This window comes from Dendropsophus ebraccatus, chromosome 3, assembly GCF_027789765.1.
Source record: "Dendropsophus ebraccatus isolate aDenEbr1 chromosome 3, aDenEbr1.pat, whole genome shotgun sequence".
NCBI lineage: Eukaryota > Metazoa > Chordata > Amphibia > Anura > Hylidae > Dendropsophus > Dendropsophus ebraccatus.
The window spans coordinates 11,229,257-11,250,892 of record NC_091456.1 but is presented as its reverse complement, the minus strand read 5'-3'; the positions used below and the strand labels follow the sequence as shown (position 1 = coordinate 11,250,892).

Sequence of the window (21,636 nt, the reverse complement as noted above, 5' to 3'; positions counted from 1 at the left end):
TATAATAATATAAAATGCTTCTATGTAGGTATCCATGGCAACTGGAAAATACAAGTCGATCTACTTTTGAATGTTTTTAACAAAGAAACAAGTGATTTGAACAGTTTATTACTATACTATGTTATATGCACAAGTATATAATGGATGGGGAGAATCATATTTTTACTAATTTCATCTGTCTATTGCAGCCACTAGGGGGCTGATCTGTATGCAGCTGCTATTCAGGGCTAATGCATATACTGTATAAAGCATATGTAGTGCTGGCAAGGAAGCAGAGCATCATGGACTTAGATGCATGTTAGAAAAACAGTGTCATTCCTTTATGTTGCCAGTTACATAAAAGAAATTGTAAGGTTAGAAAACAATATAATGTGGAATCATATAAAACCGAGACAGGGTCAATAAGAGAAAATACACAAAGAATTCCGCAGATCACAATGATAGAGCGATTTACGTCTTCATGTGGGCAAACTTCTCTGCAGGAAGTTGTCATGGAAACCTTCTGTCATTTTCACGTCTCGAACAGAAGTTCACATTAGTCCACTGCTCAATCCCAGAGAAATGACCACAGTATACGGCGTATACTGCACATAGGTTTTATGCTTTGTTCCATCCTTTCATGTATCAATAAAGTTTTAAATAATACAGAATAATAATAATAATATAGTACTTAACCATTAAAGGGTTTATTCTGCCTTAAATGAGGGCAGCATAAACTAGTGACAGAAATGCTGAACAGATCGGTGAATTACTGACATCATTCTGTTCAGCCGTTCTCCTAATATGCAGGAGAATGGGCTTTGTGCAGCGCCACTCCCTCCATCCTCCAGATGTTGATTGACAGATGTCTGCCTATACACAGCATGGATAGATAACTGCCAATCTGCAGCTGGTGGGCAGAGTGTGCTGGTGCTCATAAATATCAAGGACCACTAAACACACACAACCAATGAAGAGGACTAGTTATTGTCCATGTTATTCAGGAGGATAATAGACAAGGATAGTTAAGAGGGTATTCCCATCTCCACTAACACATTTAAACTTGTAAAATATTTTTTAAAATCCATTCATTTAGGAAATCACTTTTTTATGTGATTTTTGTGCATGTCACATCGCAAAAAAAATTAAACTATAAAAAAAAAGGAACATCTTGACAAAGATGTCACCATATATAATTAATCACAGTAAGTTCATTAGCAAGTTGACCTCAGAATAACCCTCCCAGCATTAAGGCCCTATTCCATGGAACGATTTTCGGCCGTTACGGCCCATAATCGTCCCGTGGAATAGAAAGCAACGATCAGCCGACATCATTCATGACGGCTGATCGTTGGAGTCGTTTGTTTTTCAAACATGTTGAAAAACAAGCGACTGATATAGCAGCGATCTGCTGCCGTCGCTCCGTGGAATAGGAGCGGCAGCAGTGGACCGCCACTATCCCCTATAGGCTGCCCGGACAATCTAGCGATCAATCGAGCTCTTGTTCGCTTATCACTGTCGGCCGGTGGAATAGGGCCTTTACAAAAAAGCTACAATGTTTAAGGTAACATCTGCCAGGGACTTGTTTACATCTGCTGTCTCAGAAGGGAGGGGGAGACCGAGAGAAAAGCTCACACACAGATTTTTGTGTCTTCAGCAGTAAGCAGCAGCTGAAAACTGGGGGAAGGAGACTGAATAGATAATAACAAGTAACAAGGAATTGTTAGTCTCACCATGGGCAGCAACAAGTCAAGAGTTATGTTTGAGTGGAATACCCCTTTATGGTGCGTTCACACCTACAGGATCTGCAGCAGATTTTCTGCAGCAGATTTCATTTAAATAACTGAACACAGCATCAAATCTGCTGCAGATCTGCTGCAGATCCTGTAGGTGTGAACGCACCCTTAATAAATAAAAGCTTCTGGTTAACTGTTCATAAATGAACACACATAGAATTGTTACTTTGATATAAAGGAAAGATTTGCCAATTCTCTAACCCTGGGTATGTGCATGTAAATATCTATTATAGCTTTACAATTATTATTATCTCCTCACAGGCTGTTCTTTTAGATCAGCGACATGCTCCTTCTACTAAGCAGATCACACAGCTTAGAAATGAATAAATGAAGGGATAATGGCTTTATCCGTCTGTATCATCATTGTTAGTAATGAGTGCGGAGTAATGAGGACGGCAAAGCTCTTTTACCTTACATGGTGGTCAGATCCACATCATGGGCATTTCCAATGTCATTTCCTCTAGAGCTGAAAATAGCAAATCTCCAGTCATGCAAACTAACAGGCTGTGTATCTGCGAGGTACGCTGAAGCTAATTACCTGATATGTGAGAAATAAGTCGAGGAACTTCACAGAAAATCTGCCCTCAATGTAAACATTTTTATTTTTTAATTCCATGCCAGGCCAGGCAAAATGAGTTTCATTTGTCAGATGGAAATTTCATCAGATGAAGATGGTTAAAACAAACAGACATATGACTGCTATGTGAATGACCAGGACCTGAAATGTGCACCTTCTCAGCATTATGATATCTTATTAAAGAGACTGTCAGTAGGTTTATGGCGTCCTATCTCACGGTAGCATAAACTAGTGACAGAGAAGCTGAGCAGAATGATGTATCACTTACATTGTTCTGTGCAGCTAATCCAGAGACCTTCTGCTGAATAACATGGACAATAATTAGTCCTCCCCATTATGTGCATGAGCTCAGTAGTCCTGGATATTCATGAGAAGCAGAAAACTCCGCCCACCAGCTGCTGAATGGCAGTTATTTATCCATGCTGTGTATAGTCAGTCACCTGTCAATCAGCAGCTGGAGGGCGGGGGGAATTCTCCTGCATATTAGGAGAACGGCTGAACACAATGATTTAAGTAATATACAATTTGTTCAGCATTTCTGTAAGTAGTTTATGGTGCCCTCATTTAAGGCGGCATAAACAAAGTGACAGATTCCCTTTCACAAGCTGCTGTCTGTCCCTTCCCCACTTCAGCTTGTTTGCTGATAGATCTGCACACTTGTATGATTGTACCCCATACCTCTTCTGTACAGATCACTAAGTTTCACAGGTTCACTGGGTGTTTTTCTGCAAATACATTAGTTCCTATTATGCACCAAAATAACCGCCAATGAATATGTGCAATGCTCAGGGTTTTGGTTTTATTGGGAATATGCCATTAAGACCACTGCCTCCTCCAGAATGATTGACAGCTGGAGGACATGGGGCCTGAAGACACAGCAGCTGCATGGGACAGTCTGAGAACAGGATGCCGGATTACAGAAGCAGCACACTAGGTAAGTATGTACTGCTGTGTGACCTGGAAATTGGCGGCATGGATATATGTATATCCTTGCTGTCAGTTTTCATGGCTGCACAAATGATACATGGATTGTTTGGGCAGCCTGGCCACTCGATATTTTTGTGCCATTTAAAGGCCCTGCAAACAAGCACCGATCTCGCTGATCAGTGCACGCTTGTGGTGGCCCGTGGGCGTGAAATTGGCTAATGTAAAAGGACCCTACAATAGAAGCTTTCATTTTACCAGAGCTGGAAGCTGAGCTGTGATTGGTTGTAATGGGCAGTTTACACCAGTTCCTATTTTACACACATTTTAAAATGCGGAACTGCAGGATGTGGATTAGCGTCACTGAAAGGTGAAAATCTGTGCCCAAAGCAGTGGCTAAAGATGCAGTTAGAGCTGCATATTTTTCCGTTAGCAGATTTTCGTTAGACAATCCCTTTAAAATGTGTCCAATCCTGGTGCTGGTCCACATGATTATTTAAAGGGATTGTCTAGCGAAAATCTTTTTCTTTCAAATCAACTGATATCAGAAAGTTATATAGATTTGTAATTTACTTCTATTAAAAATTATCAAGTCTTCCCATACTTATTAGCTGCTGTATGTCCTGCAGGAAATGGTTTATTTTCAGTATGACAGTGCTTTCTGCTGACGTCTTTGGCCGAGACAGGAACTCTGTCTCGGTTTTCTATGAATCCCCATAGAAAACCTCTCCTGCTCTGGACAGTTCCTGTCTTGGCCAGAGATGTCAGCAGAGAGCACTGTGTCAGACTGAAAATAAAACACTTCCTGCAGGACATACAGCAGCTAATAAGTATGGGAAGACTTAAGATTTTTTAATAGAAGTAAATTACAAATCTATAAAACTTTCTGACACCAGTTAATTTGAAAGTAAAAGATTTTTGCTGGACAACCCCTTTAATTTAGATTTTTGTTCTCTAATTATAGAAGTAGTTACTGGTAGTTCCTAGTAACGTTTCTGTACACACTGCATGATAGCAGCAGACTTTTCCCTACTACAATCAATAAAGCAAAAAAATTACCATAAATGACTAAGCCATGCTAAGGTTTGAGAGTAAAAAAAAGTTTTTGTTTTTTTTCTTTTACAAAATTTACGGCATCTCCTTCCTCCAAATCAATAATACCATTAAAAGATTGTATGTAGACCCCCCCTGTATTGGTAATTGCAGATTCTGCTACTAAACCTCCGGCACCGCTTCAGTCTCTACAACATCTATATTGGTATCAGTGACTGCAGGGGTCCAGGCAGTTGGGACACAGGGCTGTGGTATTATTTAGATTTCTTCTATTGCTATTTATAATTCTGACCTCGGAAAGAATGTCTGATCCCAAAACCTTCTAAATTTAGATACCAAAATACACAGTTCAGATTTTGTCAGCGCTCATATGATGGATGCGTTTAATCATGGAAAATGTGAACGCAAGAGATCAGGTTGATTTTAATCTTATCACAATAGAAGATCTTTCCTTAAGGATGCTTACCGACTAAATTAAGAACATACATAAACAAGGAGAAGAAAGTGTTGAGCGGACGTGCTGAACTGTTCGGGTTCAGCAATGTTCTCTGAACCCGAACGCTCAGCATTTGACTCCCAGCGTCTATCCTGGCAGCCCTATAGTGGCAATTCTCCAGCCGCCGAGGATCAAATGCTGAGTGTTCAGGTTCAAAGAACGTTGGCGAACCCGAACAGTCAGGCAAGTCCGCTCAACACTAGTGTCCAGCTTAGTGTTCTTACCTAATGACTGTTGACCCCAAGCAATTTTGTAACAATGACATCATCAAGAGGGAGGCGGGTCTAAGCCCTGTTAGGCCAGCTTCCCATTTTCAGGTGACACAGGTTGCTCAGCTCTGATTGGCTGAACAAGCTGTAAGTGATCTAACAGTTCTAAAGAGTCAGTAAATGAATCTCCTTCTCTTTTCTCAGCAGTTACAGGGACCCCCCCCCCCACTCCCTTCTCCTCTCTCCTGGTGTTCAGTGCTGTCAGTGAGTAAGGGTTCTATTACACGGAGCGATTTTTAGCGATTAATGACTAACGATAAACGATCGCAAGCAAGATTGTTTACCGTTAACCTAAAAATCATTCACCATATTACACAGAACGATGTTCGTTAGTTACTATGATCGTTTATTCCTTCTGATCCCAGTAAAGCAATGAACAATGTGCAATTACACTGAACGATTAGTGAACAAATGTGGAACTATCAGCGAACGAATGTGGAATTACAGCGAGCTATAAGCGAACGATTAACGATAATTTTAGGTTCAGATCTAAATCAACGATCAACGAGATACGAACGATTTTTTAAATTGTTGCCTGCAATTACACAGCACGATGATTATTTAGATTCGAACGATATAATGATTTTTTGCACAATAATCGTTCCGTATAATAGGGCCCTAAATGAATCCTGTTATCTCCTCGTTCCTAGAGCTGATAAGCAGTTACATGGGACCCCTTTTCCCCCTCTCTCCTGGAGCTCAGGCAGTGAATGAGTCATTTGTTCCTCTGTCACTGCTGCCAGTCTCCCCCAGAACTACAGCCCTGACTTAACGGCAATCAAGTTTCACTTTTTGTGTGTGTGTGTTGGGGAAGGGGGGGCAACATCACAGGAGATGAAGTGCATCATGGAAAAAGCCCAAACCAGGAAGTAAAGAAGAAATAAAGACACCAACTGGAGCTTCATGGACCTGCAAATAGCTGGAAATTCAAACAGGGACAGACTCAGGAGGGATGGTAAGTGTGAAAACTATGTTTATAATTGATTTTTTTTTTTTTTTTTAAATAAACGCCAGAGTTGTCCTTTAGTATAAGTTTTAAAGGGGTTGACCACAAGGCTTTTTTATGATAATGTATGAACTAAAATCCACTTTAAGAGAATAGTGGAAATTCAAGTTGTTCCGTTTTGACAATTTCATAATTCATCCGTGCATTGTACACAGGCTAGTTTTACATGCACACTGTTTTTTAATGGAGACTGCTGATGGACTAGTATAGACTCATGCTCTCCTTAGCAGCGGCCATGTTCAGGATGATACCAGCATCTTGTCCGTGCTTCTCAGAGGAAGGAATTGTAACAATTTGATATTAACCCCCTCCCACCACTGCACAATTAATCACTGTCTCTGCAGCCTATGCTTGGTGCTGCAGCAATGGTAACTAATGTACACAGGATGGCACAGGCACAGAAACAGTGACCGTGCCATCTGCAGCGATGATCACACTGATAGCCAAGTGAGCCCGGATGGTGGCCATGACAATCTAAAGCCTCCGATGTCCTCACTACGGAAGCTGATTAGGCTCTGCCCTGAGGCCGAGTTTGATCAGCTATGCCTGCCAGCTTAGGCATAATACACTGCAGGACTGAATGGTACTGCAGTGCATTATAACGGCCATCAGTAGATGGCACAGTCAAGTTCCCAAATGTGACAGTAAAAAAAATGTAAAATTAAGAAAAACACTTATTTTATTTGATGGCTCTTAAAAAACTAAAACCTTTTAAAGAAAATACATGTTCCTTAAAATTGCTCTATTCCCATGCTTATAGCGCTTTTATCCTTTGGTCTATGGGGCTGATTGAGGTGTCATTTTTTTTAAAAGCTAGAAAAATGCAAATTTTGCTATTTTTTCATGTAATGAGGGAATTTTTTTCATATGCAAATTGTAAGGATATGGGCCAAAATTCACAACTAACCTAAAGGGCAATACAGTATGTCAGTAAAAAACAATCACAGAATCGCTTGGATAAGTTAAAGCATCAGGGAGTTATAACCACATAAGGTAAGACAGGTCAGATCTGAAAAATGGGCCTTGGTCCTTAACCTCCTCCTGCCGCTGCACTGAAAATTAACGTTGCTGCAGCCTATGCCCGATGCTGCAGCAATGATAATTCACGCCGCAGGATGACACAGGCGCAGGAGCTGCCCCTGTGTCATCCGCGGTGACACCCAGCGCAACTCTCAGCACCAGAGCCGCGCTCCACTGCTGAGAGTTAACCCTAGAGATACTGTGGTCAGCACGACCGCAGAATCTATAGGGCTTCTGACAGAGAATTCTCCCTCTACAGAGGGAGAATTCTCTGTCCGCTGTCCATCGGGGCTCTGGGAAGTGATCGCAGAGCCACAATGGTAGCCATGAAAACCGGAAGCCTCAGGCTTCCGCTTTCCTGGCTACGGAGGCCAGCGGGGGGAGGGAGGGGCACGTGGGGCGCGCATCCGTGAGCTCTGCCCCCTACCCTCTCTCTCTTGCCTCTGTCACAAGATAGTAACAGCAGCAGGGGACAGAGGAGAGGGGGCAAACATACGGACATCAGCTTATGGGATCATTATGATCTCATAAGCCGATATCCTAAAACAACCTGGGCATTGATGCATTAATGACCCCAGGTCATGAAAGGGTTAAGGCCAAAATTTAGCGCGCTCCTGAAAAGATTAATAAGTGGCAGACAATGCTATTTAGGTTCATTTTAAAATATGTTATTTGCTATGTTCCCACAATGTAAAAATAAGGGCAGATAACAGCCATTGTTGCAAAACAACGGCCAGTATTATTAGTCAAGTTCATTAATAAGGACCATAATTTTTACATTGCAGGAACATAGCCATAAAGTGTACAGCCTAAGGTAAAGTCATATATGATAATTTAGAACACCATAGGCAACATAAAGGCCTATTTCCTGCCACATGTACTGCATACAATGTACTGGAACCTGATCATTACATTTCCTGTAATTCCCAACTTATAAATAAGCAGTTATAAATGAGCAGTTATACTTTCCATACCAACAGCACAATCTGCATAGCGTACAGAGAACCTACCGGAGAGCTTTCCTCCTTTCCTGAGAGTCCGGAGAGACGTACGCTTTCATCTCATCTGCTGCTCGCTGGATCTGGACTTCAGCAATCTAACAAAGAATATAGAGTGACTACTTCTGTCCAAAACCACAAAAAAAGGTTAAGAAACAAATCTGCATAGTCTAACCTTTTTCATCAGGTTGATGTAATGGTACTGCGTCTCAGCTTGGCCGCACTCGTCCTGGAGCCCTCGGACTTCCTGAGTTACACATAAATAATTACATAATTATTCTGGAGTAAAAATAGAACAAGCACAGAAAAGACACCAGGAAAGTACACCGCCAAAAGTACATAAGCAAATATTCAGCAGTGTTTTACATGCAAAGCACTAATAAAAATATAGGCGCTAGAAGGATATGTTCACACTGAGTAACAGTGAGTGGAATTCCGCGGCGGGGGCATCTGACCTGCCTCAGTGTGTCAATGGGAGGCCAGGCGCACCTCCACTCTCCGAGCCATGCGGCATCCTACTGACACCCTGAGACACTGGGTGTCACCATTTAGAGCCTTTTTTGAATGATGCCTTTGGGGGCCAACACTTTCTTAAAGGGGTTACCCAGTGCTACAAAAACATGGCCACTTTTCCCCCTCTCTTGTCTCCAGATTGGGTGGGGTTTCAAACTCAGTTCCATTGAAGTAAATGGAGACAAGAGATGGGGAAAAGTGGCCATGTTTTTTTTTAGCACTGGATAACCCCTTTAACACGGACACCTACATTGATGTAAAGGGCACTATGCTGATGTATGTTAAAGTGTGACTCTTACTTTCATCCTTGGCACCATTCCAGTGGAGTTAGTAGTTTCCTCCATGGTCTGGTAAGACCGTTAGGAGCACTGGGGCACCTGATAGGAGGATAGCCCGTCCCCATAGCACCGCTCCGCCCCCAGCCGCTCTGTCCCTTTCTAATGATAATCCATTGAGAGGGCCCGCCATGGGCGGGCTGGATCGCCAATATGAGGAGGGCAGTGCTCCTAACAGTCTAAGGCTGGGTTCACACAACATTTTTGCAATCCGTTTTTTTTTCATCAGTTTTTTGCAAAAAACAGTGTGTGTATCTGTTTTCCTATTGAATTCCATTATAAAAGAAAACTGGACTAAAATGGATCCTATTTTTGTAACAAAAATAAGGTTGACTACGTTTTTGTGTCCATTAAAAAAAACGGATCAATTTTTTTAAATAATGGAATTCAATAAAAACACAGATCAAAAAGGATGCACAAGATCAATGGAATCAAGGTCTGTATGCAAATATATACACTGTACTATTCCAACATCATCTGCTCATAGTATGAGCAGATGATGGGGAAGTAGTACCAGGGCACATGTGGCTCCAGGATCAGGTGCAGTGGCAGGCTCGGCATCGGCGGCGATGGGAATAGCCCTGGTACTACTCCCTCATCATCTGCTCATACTATGAGCAGATAATGGGGTAGTAGTACAGTGTATATGTTTGCATACAAACCTTGATTCCATTGATCTTGACAGCCAGTGATTCCATAGAGTGTCCAGAAGGGGCGCACCATATATAGAAGTCAATGGTACTTATTGAATTTTATATATAGTGCGCCCCCTGCTGGACACTTCATTGGAATTACACCTGATTTGTGACGTCACAGTATTTTAGAGAATTTGAAGTCTCCTTGATCTACGAAATTAAGGCAAATAGCAGTATATGTGCATTTCCCGTAACTAATGTACATTAGGAATTTGTTTAACTTTCCATAAGTAATAACATATTAAAAAAAAACTTTTGGCCGGCGTTGTCCTTTAAATAAAAGTAATTTACAAATGTATATAACTTTCTGACAGCAGTTGACTTGAAAGAAAAATATTTTCTGCTGGAGTACCCCTTTAAATAAATGTCTAAAAAATACCTCTACTAGCTATAACATTTATCATAGAGAACATAAATAAAAAAAAAAATCAATGGAACAACTAAGGTTTTGGTTACACTGCATCAAATAAATCCAAAGGCCGAAGTAGTGTCCTTCTGGTATCTGTCTGCAAGTATAGAAGTGTACAGTGAAACTTCTATATGCAAAGACATCCTGCAAAAACACATGCCCTTGCAAAAACGAATATTGTAACGTTTCGTCCAGCATTAAACATAAAAAGGCTATAACAAAGCTCTGTAGCGGCCATCTAAATATTGCTTTGGTTATGTGATCCTTGCAGCCAATGCATAACATCCATAGAAATTCCATGTATGCTTCCCATTGTGTATTAGACGAGGTTATGATACCTGCTCTAGCGTGGAACAGTTACTCTCCAGGCCGGCCGCACAGCTGTCATACAGCGCTTTCTTTTCATCATACTCCTGGGTCAGCTCCTAATGTGAAAAGGGCAGAGATTCATGTCAGCACGTACTGTGATACCTCAAGCACATGGCACAGAGAAATGGACGTTCCTGTCAGTCAGCAGCTTGAGCCTGTCATCCTGGCACACACAGTGTTGCTTACTTAAACTCAGCAGATGTGTATCATTCCACTTGCACACATGGCGGGGGAGTATGTGTGCTGTCTGATACTTTAGACAGACGCATTGCTTCTAAACCAAACTGTTCTCAAGCAACTAGTATTATGACCTGTTACCATGCATAGAGAACGGTGCCCCCCAAAGCCTAGGTCTGAATTCACACCTGCCAGACTGGCTGCAGAGGGAAAACCTGCAGCAGATTACAGGATCGAGCAGAGGGCCGATACCAGTCTCCTTTTACTGTAAGGCCATGTTCACATAATGTAAGTTCCGTTCTAATCACAGCCGTTGTTTGAACGGCTGTGATTGGTACAGAACTCACGTTGTGCTGCAGGCCGAGGGAATCCTGGCCGGAGTGAATGCACACGGTATACACTCCGGCTGGCATCCCTAGTGGAGCCTTGGAAAACGGAAATGTCAGTTTTCTGCGTCCGCTATTCATTGAATAGCGACCTCAGAAAACCCTGTCAGTGTTCACTATGGTGCGAGCGGCTCCGACCGCATACTTCATAACGTGCAGTGAGTTCTGATGCAGGCGCGCACGGAAAGGCTGGTCTCATACCGTCTCTCTTAGTATATTGGAGATACCGGGCCGGGTTTGGCGCCAACAGGAATCCAACGCTTTTTCCTTTACTTGGTGAAGTTCTATTTAGGATATATTGTAGAATTACATCAAATTACTGAGGTCTTGGGGCGCTATATATATATATATATATATATATATATATATAATCTTCTAATTGCAGGTATAATACACTGCAGTACAGATTTGTACTGCATTGGGTTATATCTGTCAGTGCTTTAGTCATAGGCATGGTTGATCAGACTGTCTGGCTTCTGAGTTCATTCTGAGGCTTAGTGGGGTGCTGGTGAAGAACAGCGAGAGCGAGAGCCTGGCAATACATGGCAGCCACCCCTGTCACAGATGCCATCAGCACAGCAGGCGGTGTTGGCTTAGCAGAATGCTGTACTAGGAGCAGTCCAAGTAAAATGTAAAAAGGAGAAAATAATGTGTATACAGCGGTCAGCAGCTGAAGAAGATAAATATTTCTCACGCCTCCCACAGTCCAGCCCAGGATAAGCCAACCCATGTCCTCCTACTTACCACCCCTATGTCTGCGGACATACACCTACCCCCTTTGATTGATGGAAGTGCTATCTGCCCATGTGCTTGGGTTTGGCTTGTTTCGCTGCTGACAGGTCCGCTTGAATGTATTGGTACAAACCTGGCATTTCTGGCGTAAAGGCCGCAGCTCTTTTATGACCGGGGCCAGGGCTGATTTTTTATCTTCTATCATGGAGTTTAACTTCTTTACCTAAATAAAAATACAAACATAGTAAATTGGTCAATACTTTTTTTTTTATTATTAATGAAAAGATGAATCCATGACCAATGAATTATTTCATCCATTCTCAAAACATCTTTTTTTTTTAAAAAGAAGTCCCAAGAAAATTAAAAAAAAAAAAAAAAATCGCAGGCAGGCAGGGGTGTGTGGGAACATAATAAAGTGTACTTACCCATCCCTGTGACCCCTCTGAGCTGTCCTACAGATCTTTGACAGCCGTCAGTTTCCTGTAGCTCCTGCAACATCACATACTCGGCTGATGGATTTCCCGTTCAGCTAGTGACTGGGGCGGGACACTGTTGCAGTCACTGACTGGCTGAACGGGCAGTCCATCAGTGGGGCTGTGCCGTTGCAGCAGCAGGAGTCGGGGCCGTGACATACCAGGAAGCCAAAAATGACATTCAGAGGCTGTCCGAGAGCGGTGCTATGGGAGCTATTTTCTTTAGTATCCCCCTGCCTGTCTTTGATTTTTTTTATTGTTTCGGTACTTCTCCTTTACGTTTATCAACTATGCAAAGATGAATTACATGTTTGTTACATAATAAAGTGAACCACTATATGGTGTGATAACCCTGCCTGCTCATCCATTTTCTTTACTGGATGGTTTTCTGTTATTTTTCTTTCACCACCGTCACGTTATTCTCCCAATACATGTCAGTATTGATTTTCCTTCCCCTTCAGGTGGAAAGGAATACAATAATTTAGGAGCTCTCCCTGTGATCTGACACATTCTACAACCTTTAGAATATACTTGTTTATACCTATAAGATATACTTGTTTAGTGCTAACTAGAGATGAGCGAATCGGGTTCGGATTCGAGTCCATCCGAACCAGAACGTTCGGTATTTGATTAGCGGTGGCTGCTGAACTTGGATAAAGCTCTAAGGTTGTCTGGAAAACATGGATACAGCCAATGACTATATCCATGATTTCCACATAGCCTTAGGGCTTCATCCAACTTCAGCCGCCACCGCTAATCAAATGCCGAAAGTTCGGGTTCGGATCGACTCTAATCCGAACCCGGGATTGAGTCCATGCTCGAGGTTTACTCATCTCTAGTGCTAACTAAACAAGTATACTAAATAAGACTAATAAGGCTAAACCACTGTTGGTCAAGAGTAGTTAAACTCTCTCTCTTTTTTTTTTTTTTGCATAAATCAATAGTCCAGTCGATTTAAAGAAAACTTGTAATTGGGTTTATTAGGCAAATATTCCATTATCTGCATTCAAAAAGCCTTTCCCCAGGTCCCCCCTCCTCTCTCTCATTTACTGCTCATTATCAGGAAATCTCAGTCGAGCCCTGTGTAACCTATGGAGAGGGGAGGGGGGAGGAGAGAGATTAGTCCCCAGCAGAGAACAAAGGATTACACAGTGGCAGCTGTATGAAAGCCGGTGTTCAGAGGTCAGTGCTGACTTCAGAGGACATAGCCCGATGATGTAGCTGTAAATTAACTCTTTGTTGTCCTGTTTTGGTGCCTCATCTCCCGACTATGAAGTCGGGGGGGAGAGCTTCAAACTGCTTTTTCATGATAAAAATGCATTTTTCGGCTAATAAACCAAATTACAGAGTTTCTTAAAATCGCCTGTACTTATGATTTCTGCAAAAAAAAAAAAAAACTTAAACGACAGTGACACTTTAATGAAACTTTATCAATACACATGACTGTATTATGTAATGCTATAGATGTGCATATTGTCCTCTCTGTCTATTCATATGTTATATATAGATGTTATAAAGTGACAGGTTTACCTATAGATGTCCTTATTGTTCATACACCGCCACCTTCCCTATAAAGTTTGAATTTCAATATCCAATCTTTCCTAGAATCACCCAATGGAGTAAGACGGCTAAATGAATGCTGTTTTAAGCCTTTAGGAAGAACTCTGAGTGGTCACGATTAAATGTCCTTAAATAGAAGTGAAGACAAAGACTAAAAGCTGGCCTGTGCTATCTATAGTTATAGAAATAAGGCAATCTATAAATAAGTGTTCCCTGCCTACAGAATGGAACTAGCATAATACCTAACAAAAATAGCAAACTGGCCCATATGTTTCAATAGTAAAATGTATCCATTCAATGGTAAGAAAATCCACTGTGCTTTATAATAATAATAATATCTATTTATAAAGCGCTAACATATTCTGCTGGGTACATATACAGACCAGCAGCCCTGATAGCAAGGGGTCATAATGTATGAGAACTAGGGTTAAAACAGAAAATGCTTTATCTACTCATTATTCCGACCACCTATAAGATACAACACATAGAGGTGGTTGAACCCATCACCGGCCATCTATCTCTGAATTTCCAAAGTGCATAGAGCAAAGGGGGGCACTGCTAAATGAGAACTGGGGGGAACGTGGTAATAGGGATTGCTATATTGCCTGAAAAGATTTAACCCTTTAAAGTGTCCCTGTGGTTATAACTTTCAAAGTCTAAATCAACAGGATATAAGAAATAAAGCAAGTTTGCAATATATTACATGGTATTTTTTGTTACCATGCTGTAAAATAAAGCTATACACAGGAAGTGCCATCTTTCCCATGATAAAAATAATGAATGTAAATAGCAAACTTTCTTTATCTATTGTTGATTTAGGTTTAGTAAGTTATAACAGGTACACTTTAAGGACCCCTGACGTACCAGTACGCCTCTTAGTGAGGTGAAATTGAAGAATAAGAAAGTTTAAACTAAATAAAACTAATAGGACAGTCTAATAACAACTAATAACTAACTAAACAGTCTCCCACAGAGTAGTCAATGAAACATTATCAGTAGTCTGGGATAATTCAAATGTCTAAAAATCATTAAAAAAATATCTACAAAGAAAGAAAGCTGAAGAAACTGTGGGTGTACTGGGACAGCCACTGCTTTAAAAACATGTTGGTTAATGGCAAAAACAAATAATGCACTTGGGGAGGTGAAAACCTCTGTCCGAGTATCATATCGGTAATTCTGTGTTGGTAAAGACTGCAAAAGAGAAGGATTTAGGGGTAGTGATCTCGGACACCTCACAATGAGTCACCAGTGCAGTCAGGCGGTGAGGAAAGCAAATCATATGCTGTATATATATAATGGTACGCTGGGCTGTATATATATATATATATATATATATATATATATATATATAAAAATAATGGTATGCTGGGCTGTATATAAATATATATATTATATAATGGTATACAATGATATACATGGTTGTATATATACACTGCTCTCATTGAATACTTTGTTCTGTACAAAGTTAAATTGCTGACAACAAATCACACAAACATCATCAATGGAAAACAATATATATATATAATATATATATATATATATATATATATATATATTATATATATATATATATAAATATGTGTGTGCTGGGCTGTATATATATGATGGTATGTATATATAATGGTATGCTAGGCTGTATATATATATATATATATATATATATATATATATATATATATATATATATAGGCTGTATATATAATGGTATGCTAGGCTGTATATATATATATATATATATATATATATATATATATATATATATATTGGTATGTTGGGCTGTATATATAATGGAATGCTAGGCTGTGTGTGTATATATATATATATATATATATATATATGTATTCCGGGCTGTATAACTAGAGGTACAGTATAACCAGTAGGAAGAGGGAGATTGTGATCCTGCTGTATAGAGCTCTAGTGACATCACATCTGGAATACTGTGTCCAGTTCTGGAGATCTCACCTACAGAAAGATACTGATAAAATAGAACGGGCCCAAAGACGGACTACAAAAATGATGGAGGGTGTCAGGCATAAAACATATCAGGAAAGACTTAAGGGTTTGAATCTGTATAGTCTGGAGGAAAGAAGAGATAGGGGGGACATGATGGGAACCTTTATATATGTAACAGGACTAAATAAGGTTCAGGAGGGAAGTGTTATTAGAGAAAGACTGAACTCAAGAACAACAGGACACAGTGAGAGGTTATTGGGGGAAAGATTAGAAGTAACACAAGAAAATATTACTTTACTGAAAGAGTAGTAGATGCTTGGAAATAACTTTCAGCAAATCCTAAGATAATGAGGGAAATACTAATAGGGCGACTAGATGGAGCGAGGGGATTTTTCTGCCGACAATCTTCTATGTTTCTATGTAATTCCGTAATAAATAAAACAGGTTTTTCTATTCTCTTTCCATTATGAAAATAATTACCATGTTTGACATGTCATCTAGTGTTCGTCCTTTCATTTCATCCACTTCGCTCTTTATGGCAGACACTCTTTCCAATTCTTCCTGGGTGTCAGTGTATCCGGATATTCCCCTTTTCTGTTCTATAGTTTGCTTTAAAGAAAGAAAAGAATGAATTAATTCACTTTTACATATTATCTATACCAATATTATCATAACAGGAATAGAATACTTATGCTATACAGAATTGGTTTAAAGGAAATGTGTCACCTAAATTTTCTTTTACTGATTAGAGTCAGATACTTAAACTTGTTGTTTTCTAATCTGTTTCTATTTTCTCACAGTAATTCCCCCCCCCCACACACACTTTTTGTACATTGTTATGGGGGCAGCCATATTGCCTGGTATTTTCTTAACAACATTTAGTGACATGTTGTAAAGCAAGCCCCATGGACATAGACAGCAATAGACAGACTCTGTCCCCTTGAGGTAAATGTAAAACATTACTGAGCGCGCCCTATGACCTTTGAAAAGGGAATTCCACAGGGAGCTGCTATTGTCTTGTATTGATTCTATCTACCTACATGACGCTGCAATGCTGTACAGATCACTTTACAGCAGCTCCTGCTACCACCACAGACACAACAGGAAGTCTCAGCTTAGTTTTATCCCCAGTGGTGAGAATGAAAACTGTAAGGTATCAGGATTATTTTATAATATATACAAAGAAAAATTGAAGATTAGAAACAATGTCACCAAAAATTGTTAAAATATATGTTTAACATAAAAACATTTTTTAAACATTAACTCATTTTCTGAGTATCTGATTCTCCTGCATATTAGGAGAACGGCTAAACAGAATGATGTAAGTAATACACAGATCTGTTCAGCATTGCTGTCACTAGTTTATGCTGCCCTCATTTAAGGCACCATAAACCTAGTGACAAATTCCCTTTAACAACAGCAGTTACCTGTGGAATAACCTTTGTTTTTGAAATAACGTCCGTCAATTAAAACTTTAATACCTCAATGATATGCATCGAATTCAATGCAGAAAATGCACTGACTTTGATGCATATCATTGAGGTATGAAAAGAACGGCCATTGTTTTAATGGAAAACAATGGCCGTTCTTTTCATAAAAAGTACGTTGTCTGAACATAGACCTATACAGTTTTACTTGCCCATGTTTTATATGGATTTGTAATGATAATATAATAAATATAATATACAATGTACTTAGAAAACTAGGACTTGTAATCCGGTATATAATATATATATATATAAAATGTACTGGATTACAAGTCCTAGTTTTCTAAGTACATATGCACTGGGATATAATAAATTATATATATGTATATATATATATATATATATATATATATATATATATATTTTTATATCCCAGTGCATTATACTTGTGAAGATTATACACACTAAAGTATTTAGGCCTACAAAAGCCATAGATAGAGACCAGTGCCATCTATGGCTCGCTCTTAGCAAATCTCCCATACAGCTGGCTCTGAGTTTTAGCCCCAGCAGGGAGTAGGTAAAATTAGAGGCAGAAAAGTAATAAAACCATATGAAGAGGCTTCCCCCTTGGCAGCCCCCGAGTACTGGCACAGCCTCTCCCCACCAGCGCCCTGGGTAGAAAATAAACATGACATAAGAGGCTGGCTTTACTGAAAGGACAGACATAATCCTGCTGGTTGCAGCCTGTGGAGGATGCTGTTGGGGCAGGGCTGAGAGGTTGTAGGAGTTGAAGGTGATGTAAGTCATCTACCCCTTTTTAAAGGTGAGTATTTAATGGAATGGTGTCACGAAGCAAAGAAGGCAGAATCGGATGTGTACCACATACATATATGTAAAGGAGAACAAAACTGGCGTTGTTAGTAAAGTAGCTTACATCACTGGACCATTTTTCTACCCCATGGATCTTATTTATTTCCTCTCTGAACTAGGACCCTGCTGTTAACAGGCAACAGTGCAGACACTTTCCCACAATCCCCCTTGCTTCGATGTGAAGTGAAAACCAACTGCCAGTACTAATTGGACAGGTCATGTGACCTAACTTAGTGGGTCCCCGTCAGGTTATCAAACTGAGCAGCACATGGGGGGATTAGTTAGTATATATATTCCTATATACATTTGAAGAAATGCTTTTACATTAGGAATATGTTTCATTTAACATGATGCATCACTATAGACTAGTATTCTTCGTGACACTGCCCCTTTAAGTTATTTATGGAGCTGCAAGAGACTGTAGTAAAATGGAAACAGGAGCAGAGGCAATGGCCAACGTATATGTAGGTGTCTGACGGATAGCAGTCCAACAAGGCAACCGTGATTGTGGCCAAACACAGCACAATTGTCCGTCAGTAGTGAGCAGCTTTCTATTTGGGAAAGTCTTTGCTATTACTACTGAGGCTTTACTATGTGTGGTGGCTATAAATCCTCTCAGACCACCATCTAGGAGAAAAGAGACTAGAGGCCCGAGTCACTGTACTCCTGTGTTATCTATATACTGGTGTCACCTGTCACTGTACTCCTGTGTTATCTATATACTAGTGTCATCTGTCACTGTACTCCTGTGTTATCTATATACTGGTGTCATCTGTCACTGTACTCCTGTGTTATCTATATACTGGTGTCATGTGTCACTGTACTCCTGTGTTATATATATACTGGTTTCATGTGTCACTGTACTCCTGTGTTATATATATACTGGTTTCATTTGTCACTGTACTCCTGTGTTATCTATATACTGGTGTCATCTGTCACTGTACTCCTGTGTTATCTATATACTGGTGTCATCTGTCACTGTACTCCTGTGTTATCTATATACTGGTGTCATGTGTCACTGTACTCCTGTGTTATCTATATACTGGTTTCATTTGTCACTGTACTCCTGTGTTATCTATATACTGATGTCACCTGTGACTGTACTCCTGTGTTATCTATATACTGGTGTCATCTGTCACTGTACTCCTGTTTTATCTATATACTGGTGTCACCTGTCACTGTACTCCTGTGTTATCTATATACTAATGTCACCTGTCACTGTACTCCTGTGTTATCTATATACTGATGTCACCTGTTACTGTACTCCTGTGTTATCTATATACTGATGTCACCTGTCACTGTACTCCTGTGTTCTATATACTGATGTCCCTGTCACTGTATTCCTGTGTTATCTATATACTACTGTCACCCATCACTGTACTCCTGTGTTATCTATACACTGGTGTCACCTGTGACTATGCTCCTGTCTGTGTTATCTATATACTGGTGTCACCTGTCACTGTACTCCTGTCTGTGTTATCTGTACACTGGTGTCACCTGTGACTATGCTCCTGTCTGTGTTATCTATATACTGGTGTCACCTGTCACTGTACTCCTGTCTGTGTTATCTATATACTGGTGTCACCTGTCACTGTACTCCTGTGTTATCTACATACTGGTGTCCCCCATCACTGTACTCCTGTCTGTGTTATCTATATACTGGTGTAACCTGTCACTGTACTCCTGTCTGTGTTATCTATATACTGGTGTCACCTGTCACTGTAATCCTGTTTGTGTTGATAAGGAGGACACTTCTAGGAATCTGTACAGATCAGAAGGTCTCAGCTTAGTTTTAGGCCTAGTGGCCACAATGACAACTGCAAGATTACAGGATTGTATTATAATATAGACCAGGGATACATTGGCTGTCCAGGCATGATGGGAATTGTAGTTTTGCATCAGCTGGAGGGCCGCAGGTTCCCCATCCCTGATATAGACAGTTAAGTGGAAACAACAGGCCATTTTCGGATGACAAAATCCCTTTAAAATAAGCGTAAAAATAGTACAGATGCAGCAGACTGATCAAGCAGCCTGGAGCACTGTGATACATCCGGCACATCTGTAGTCTGCCAATCTACCATTGTCCTAAGATTTAGGCCGGGAATGTTTCAGGAGAGATTTTATTGTTTTGTCTACGAAGGCCGATCCTTCCAGCAAGTCACAGAATGTTCTAAAAACTTTTCTACTAAAATGTTACCATAAATATATCTGTATACTTTGCTTAGTATAGCCCAAATCCTCAAGTTTCCACTCTAAAAATAGTTGTAAAATCCAGTTATTAGCGGCTGACAAGCAGCTCTTTCTTCTTTCTGGAGGCTGCACTTACTCGGCCTGGGAAATCCTCAGTATCTGGAGTCAGCTTTGGCTTCTTGTCAACTCTGGAGTGATATACTTTGTCTAACCCGCCCTACAAGTTACCAAGTCATCGAGACCCATGTAAATCCTCTCCGACATATCGCAGAGTCCCTTACCCATAGGAAGCCCTTGGGATTAGTTCTTTGTTATCTCCACCTTTCATGGCAGCCGTCTGCATATACTGGGCTGCTCAATGTAATCAGTAACCTCTGCAATTCAGGCCTATCTGGAGCGGACTGGCCAATAGCACAGTGTTATTTACTCAGGATCTCATTTCTCTTTGCCCAGAGAATAATAACTATATTAAGTCTGTCCGGAGAGAGATGTAAAGCCTTTTCAATCCTGATGCAACATATGCTTGCTGCCATGGGGTTTCCCACACAGTCCATTACCAATCCCCGTCAGTGCTCATCTCTGCAGCTCAGTGTAATGATCGCTGGTTGAATAAATATATTTTATATGCTCGGCAGAAAATAAATTGTGTACAAAAAAATGTTCTATGTGTCAGCTATGAATTTCAGTATGTATTTTACAATGTTTCTTCAAAATTAACCCCTTCAAGACAGAGCCCTTTGATGCCCAGATGTCCGGGTCAAATTAATGCAGTGTTCCTCCCCTCCTTCTAAGAACCATAGCACTTTTATTTTTCCACCTACATGGCTGGTTGGGGTGTCATTTTTTGTGCCATGATCTCTTGTTTTTATTAATATCATATTGGTGTAACAAAAAAACTTTGATCGCTTTTTAATAATTTCTTTCTGATATATAATTTCAAAAAATCTGCAATCCTGGTGTTCACCGTGCAGGAACAATAATGTAATATAGATAGATCGGACAATTCCGCATGCTACAATATATAATATGTTTATTTTATTTTTTAAATATTTTTATTTTTATAATGGCCAAGGGGGTGTTTTTCAAACTTTTATTGGGGGGGGGGGGGGCCATAAGGTTTTTTAAATATTTTTAAAAACTTTATTTTACTATTTTAAAAAAAAAAAAAAACTTTTTTTCACAGTAAAATATATGCAATTAATAGATTGCACTTACTGATCTATGCTATGCCATAGCATAGCATAGATCAGTGTTATCGGGGATCTATGCATAAAAATTGCACAAATATATTCACCTGGTACTGACCAGACTTAGGCCCCTACCAGTTCGTGCGACTTTTTAAAAAATTGCAAATAACAAATTTAGTGTGGATTATGCAAATTTTTGGCTGAATATTCAAAACAGGGTTTTTTTTTTTTATAAAAACGTC

At 40.1% G+C, this 21,636-nt stretch overlaps 1 protein-coding gene across 2 annotated transcripts in view; it reads right to left on the bottom strand.

Moving 5' to 3' along the window:
• The window catches only part of IFT81 (intraflagellar transport 81), a 92,594-nt gene that overhangs the window by 23,397 nt on the left and 47,561 nt on the right, over positions 1-21,636 (bottom strand). For both annotated transcript variants that reach the window (XM_069960910.1, XM_069960911.1), the window contains exons 13-17: positions 16,201-16,329; positions 11,868-11,957; positions 10,409-10,495; positions 8,294-8,365; positions 8,131-8,216 (exon numbers count right to left, since the gene is read on the bottom strand). In XM_069960910.1, the coding sequence (XP_069817011.1) occupies positions 8,131-8,216; positions 8,294-8,365; positions 10,409-10,495; positions 11,868-11,957; positions 16,201-16,329 (464 nt within the window). The remainder of the gene's footprint in view (positions 1-8,130; positions 8,217-8,293; positions 8,366-10,408; positions 10,496-11,867; positions 11,958-16,200; positions 16,330-21,636) is intronic.